The sequence below is a fragment of the Epinephelus moara genome, unplaced genomic scaffold, assembly GCF_006386435.1.
Source record: "Epinephelus moara isolate mb unplaced genomic scaffold, YSFRI_EMoa_1.0 scaffold1141, whole genome shotgun sequence".
Taxonomy (NCBI): Eukaryota; Metazoa; Chordata; class Actinopteri; order Perciformes; family Serranidae; genus Epinephelus; species Epinephelus moara.
Window position 1 is genome coordinate 1 of NW_026078600.1, and position 6577 is coordinate 6577.

Sequence of the window (6577 nt, forward strand, 5' to 3'; positions counted from 1 at the left end):
TAATAATGCAGGACCCACTTTAGTAATTTTAAAGCTACAGATGTACAATGCAGGATTTTCCTCCCAAACAATGTGTAGACTTATACAGAAGTAATCCCTCTGAGATTGAGGCTTTATAAAAAGGTAGCAACCAGGTGCCAGACCATAAGCGGCAGGCCTCCAAGAGACACAGCGCTGAAATAAATGCAAATACAGCAAGGCCAAATGCCAAACGAGAATGAATCTGGCATTGGCTTTTACATTTTCTTGCTGGTGAGTGTGCTTACAAACAGTAACCGACTATCCTGCATAGTGTACCTTTAAGCGATGCAGGTTTGCAGTTAATGAATTTATGTAAAACCAGCTGACACACAGTGAAAGTGGGGTTTTTTGGACCTTGTTACCGTGTATAGATCCAAGAGCTTTTTTTTTTTTTAAGGGCATTTTTTGCCTTTAATCGACAGGACAGTGAAGCATGAAGGGGGGAGAGAGGGAGAGACATGCAGCAAAGGGCCACAGGCTGGACTCGAACCCGGGCCGCTGCGGCAACAGCCTTGTACATGGGGCGCCTGCTCTACCACTAAGCCACCGACGCCCCAGATCCAAGAGCTTTTGACATCTCCATGAGTGCAAAAACAAGATCTGACCAATGTTCAGATTATTCAATTTATATGTAGAAAGATGAGATTTAAGTTTTTGTTGAAAGAGTAAGAAAATGGCAGCATAACCTTGAATAATTTGAGAGAAAGCTGGGATTGACCGCGGGGTGCGAACTTACTGTGTTTGGTTAACAAATACGAACCTATGGCTGGGCGATAGATCAATATTATATCAATATCATGATATGAGACCAAATATCGTCTTAGATGTTGAATCTTCATGTTATACATGGGTCCGTCCCAATACTCACACTTCCCCGCAAAATTCGCGGGGACGCGCAAAAACAAGGGCTAAGGTGTCCCAAACTTTTCACCCCTTAAAATCCCCACTTAATTTAAAGGGCCATGCGATGCACACCCATCTCAGCTGAGGGGAGATTGAATTTCCCAGGACGCCTTGCGAAACTATCCAGCCAGGCAAGTTTTTTCTTCTTTTTTTAAAACAACATACCTGAAACAAATCGACCAGGAGGAAAAGGCAGCGAAGGCGTCTTTTGTTTGCTGCATTTCTTCTCCGTTGATTTGTTAAACGAAGAAGGATGAAGACAGCCAACGAAATAGGCAATACAACCACTGGAGCCGGCATTTTGGAAATGAGTGCAAGACGCCTACGTTGACGATACGCGTGACGTAGGTGAACATCTGTTATGCTAATTTGCATGACGTGGCATCCCAATTCGTAGGTTAAATTCCCTACCTCTCAACACTACCACTTCGTTGTTGAGGGGAATCTATCTGGCGAGTGCACTTGAAACCAAGGGGTAAGGTTAAGGGAAGAGAATTGGGATTGGCCCAAGTCTTTTCCTGGTTGTCTTTACCTGTAAAGGCTGCATTACAGTAAAATGATGTAATTTACTGAACTTTACCAGCCTGTCCTAGCTGTTTTGTTATTTACCTTTATCCACTTAGTCACATATCTACATTACTGATGATTATTTATCAAAAATTTCAGTGTGTAAATATTACAACAATATCAATAGAGTGGTATTTGGTCCAAATTTTTTTCTCTAAAACAATGCTTTACATAACGGGCTGATTTTCATTTCAGGCAAAAACCCAATGTTCTAGACTAAGTTTTAATTGTTTACCTAATGAAAAAAGCACAAGAAATATATTCAAATCAACGACCCTAAACCTGCAGATGTTATTCAGGGACATGGACTGAAGCTGCTGTAACAATCTTGACATTTCCTTGACAAAGATATGAGTATGTTTTTGTTTCCAGCTAAAACCTGTCAGTGCTATGCTAAAAAGAAGCTGATGTTCTCGTGAAAGCATCCTTTGAATGTGCAGCCTGACATGCATTATCACTGAGGCAGCTCCCGGCACAGTAGCATGATGTCATCGCAGATTACAGTCTGGGCTCTGTGGATCGTAGCCTTGAGAGTCGCACACACTGCAGCCTCAAGTGGGTTGCCGTCTGGCGGCTTCATAGCATTGGACTCTTCCTCCCATGTTCTTCTAACCGCGCTCCCCCGCTCTCTGCTTTCCCTCCCGTTCTCTACAGCGGGCTGTTGCAGTCAGGCAGCATCATGGAGGCTGGATGTGTGGTTGCCGCGGTGATTGAAAATGCTGCCTCAGGACCCCAGGGTGAACCAGGAAGTAGTGACGTCCTTGAGGGGTGAGTTACTTCTCTTTTTCTGATTTTAATGTAAGCTGAACAGAATTATGTAAAACCACATAGAGGCATGTGTGTTTGCATTTGAATGAGATGAATTAAGTAGGAGTAGAGTAAATGGTCAGACTGAGACATGACCCTGCTCCCAGACAGACAGAGGAAAACTGTCCCTGTTTAAAGCTCCATTAGTTCCAAAGCTCACTGTATTTCCTATGATTTTACATTGTGTCTATATAATTAGCTCTGTCAGGGTGGATCACATTAAATTACACCGTGTGTCCGTGTCCTGTGCCTCATGTCCTGATCTCATCACGCTGAATCACTGTGACAAATCCAAGGCCTGTCTCTCTCTCCCTGTCTTTGTTGCTCATAAAAGTTGAGCTGAATGAACCTCACCCTCCACTCCCGAGCACATTGAGTCACATTTCAAGTGAAGGTTTTGTGAAGCACTCCCTTGTGGGTGGATTGCCTTTATGGCCCTGTGAATAGTCAAGCTTTGCTTTCCTGAGCACATACAAAAGACACCATGGTTTCTGTTGACCCTAGTGTAGTGAAAGATGCTGCCATTTTTTCCCATCTAAATCTGATTGGAAAAGATGGTTGTTTTTTATGTTTTATTCATGCCTTTCCCTCTGAATATTAGAGGTTCAAACACCACAGACCTAGTACATGTAGTTTGAGCCATGCTGGTGCAATGTCATGATTTGAGCCCAAGCCACATATTGTAAATTCATCTCCCCCACTTGCTCCCTCTGGTGTACTTTCAAAAAACTGCATGTCTTATTTGTAAGCCCCAGACTACATGGATGTTAGTATCATAAATACCTCCTTTCTTGTGTTTCATTTCTTTCTGTCTCTGCAGAGATGCTCTACCATCTACTGACCTGGACAAAGACGATGCCTTACCCCAAGCCACCAACAATAATCCTCCAGAAGAGAAACAGCCACAGGAGACATCCACTGCCATGGTACACGCCCACACACACATCTCTGACTCATCACTTACACAAACAAATACATGAACACACACCAAGGGACACGTTGTCATTCTTTTCCCATGAGGCTGCAATAATTGTGTAGGTGATTCACACCATGTCACCGCAACATGGTGTCACCGAGGTCATATGGCACACATGTGAGATGTGTCAGTCATCACAGTGATGAAGGTGTGAACAGGTGTAAAGCTACATTTGAGAATGTCTCATAATTAGGTTGAGAGTGAGGTGGCATGTTCGAGAAATGCTTTGGTAAAAGTGCTGTGACAATATTGTCACAGACAAGTGATGTCATAATCTCTCCCATTCAGTTTACTACTGGTTACTCCAGTTTTATGTAAATATCCTCCAGAGCGGTCTGTTTTCATCTTCACCTCTGTGAGGACACTACTCTCCTGTGTGTAGAATTAAAGCCTTGGATGAGTGACAAAGCTTTTCAGTTGTGCTCTAAGTACAGTAGATATTGTTTGCATGTGTTTAGTTTTTTATTTATACATGCTAATTTTTATTTTCAAATTCAACATCATCCTGCGCACCAGTCACAAACAATCTAACCGTATTACAAGTTGGATAAACAAACAGTAAAGATATAAACATTGCCAATATTAATAATACAATACATCATAGACAAACACACGTCTTAAGAGCAACCTTGATGTTTACAGTTTTATCTCTATAAATAATGACATGGCCTGACCTACTAACATAATATACGTGTTGTAATATAACCTAGCATAACATAAACATAGCAAAGAAATATTAGCATAACATAACAAAACATAACTTGACTTAACTTGACTTGAACCCTTAGCTTAGTTTACCTTAACCTAGATAGCTTATTTATCAGCTTATTCTTATTTTAGCTTAACTTAGATTAACATAGTTTATCTTAATTTAGCTTAACATGGTTTAACATAACAGTAGCATAAGGTAATATTAGCACTGAATAACATATCAACATAACAGTAACAAAAGATAATATTAGCATAGAAAATCATAGCATAGCTTAACACAACACAACAGTAGCATGAGATAATATTAGCATTGAATAACATGACATAGCTTAACATGACAGTAGCATAAGATAATATTAGCATTGGATAACATAACATAGCTTAACAGAACAGTAACGTTAGCATAAGATAATATTAGTATTGAATAACATAACATAGCTTAACAGAACAGTAGCATTAGATAATATTAGCATTGAATAAAATAACATAGCTTAACATGAGAGTAGCATAAGATAGTATTAGCATTGGATAACATAGCATAGCTTAACATAGCAGTAGCATAAGATAGGATAACATAGCATAGCTTAACATAGCAGTAGCATAAGATAATATTAACATTGGATAACATAGCATAGCTTAACATAGCAGTAACATAAGATAGTATTAGCATTGGATAACATAGCATAGCTTAACATAGCAGTAGCATAAGATAATATTAACATTGGATAACATAGAATAGCTTAACATAGCAGTAGCATAAGATAGTATTAGCATTGGATAACATAGCATAGCTTAACATAGCAGTAGCATAAGATAATATTAACATTGGATAACATATCATAGCTTAACATAGCAGTAGCATAAGATAATATTAGCATTGGATAACATAGCATAGCTTAACATAGCAGTAGCATAAGATAATATTAGCACTGGATAACATAGCATAGCTTAACATAGCAGTAGCATAAGATAATATTAGCATTGGATAACATAGCATAGGTTAAGATAGCAGTAGCATAAGATAATATTAGCATAACATAATATAACATGGCATGACTTGACTTGATTTGACTTAGCTTATCTTAGCTTAGTTTAGCCCAGCACGTGATGTATTTTAACATTGCTTAGCTTATTTTAGCTTATTTTAGCTTAACATAGCTAACATAATAATAGCATAAGATGCTATTAGCATTGGATAACATAACATAGCTTAACATAACAGTAGCATAAACTAATATTAGCATTGAATAACATAACAAAGCAAAACATAGCAAAGCATAGCATAGCAAAACAGGAGCATAATATGACATTAGCATGAGATAGCACTAGGTTAGCATTGTATATATAAGCAAAAACATGACATAATGTAACACTGAGCCCAGCATAACATTACATAACATAAGCATGAACTAGCACTAGCTTAGCATTGCATATATAAGCAAAAGAATACATGATATAACATAACTGTCGGCTGCCTTCTGTTTGCTCATTGTATGCTTCTTGTTCCTGCTACTATTGTTATTGCTCTGCCAGTCTGTCTTGCTATTTGTTGTTGTCTGTTTGTATGTTTGTTGTTGTTTGTTGCATTGCTTGTTTTGTTTTTTGCTGATGTTGCATTGTCCGTTCTGCTGCGTGTGTGCGATATTTTTGTTGTTGCTGTGCTGCGTGATGCTGCTCTCTGTTAGCCACTTTATGCTGTTTGTCCCTTATGTGGTGCACGTTGTATGTGTTGCTGTTTCTTTTATCCTTCGATACCCCTCTAATCCCTGTCCCCTTCTCCTCAAGCGGCTCTTGCCTTTTGCCAGGCCGCCAATAAGAATTTGTTCTTAATGACGTGCCTGGTTAAATAAAGGTTAAAAAAAAAAAAATAACAGCATAGCATAACATGACATAGTAAAGCTTAATATTGGCTCAAAATAACATAGCACGGGTTGAAGGTATATGATAGCGTTCTCATATTTTAATACCAGACATCTAAGTTTGTGTTCCGTGTCTTACAACCGCCATTTTACAGTGACCAACATAATCATTCTTGACTGTAATCGCCTCTCCATCAGTCATCCTGTGACTGACTGACACTTACAGATGTCTCCTTTCTCTGTTTGGCAGGTGAGGACTGATGAAATCACAGAGCACCCAGCCGAGCCCCTCCTGCGCTCCTGCGTCAGCACGGCTAGCATGAAGGTCAAGAACATGAAGAAGTAGGTGCTCCCTGTGACAGTGTTGCTGCTATTATGGGCTGTAAAACAGGGCTCTTATCCAGGCCAGTGAAATGAGGACCTATAAAATGATGGGTGGCAGCACAGACAGACGAGTCAGCCTGCTGCATCTCTAACACATAGGCCTAATCTTTCTTTCTTTTCGCTTTGCTTTTCTCTCCATCACAGTGTCAGTGTGTTGAATACTGATCAGGGGCTGTTGTGCTGTGTGTTTTTTTAAAGGCTGACGTTCCCCAGAGGTCACTTCCCTAGGTTGGCAGAGTGCGCCCATTTCCACTATGAGACTGTTGACTTTGGCAACGTTCAGGTGAGCCCTGGAAATACTCACACTGTGACCTCTGCAGCAGAGTTACTATGTTTAGTAATTCTGTCT

General features: G+C 39.8%; 1 protein-coding gene across 1 annotated transcript; it reads left to right on the plus strand.

Moving 5' to 3' along the window:
- Positions 1–2145: 2145 nt before the first annotated feature.
- Positions 2146–6511, plus strand: LOC126386942 (rho GTPase-activating protein 32-like; the record flags this gene model as incomplete). Its single annotated transcript, XM_050039515.1, has 4 exons — positions 2146–2259; positions 3119–3224; positions 6095–6186; positions 6427–6511. Coding segments are annotated over 4 exons (397 nt in total), but the record flags the coding sequence as incomplete, so codon positions are not given.
- Between the last annotated feature and the right edge of the window lie 66 nt (positions 6512–6577).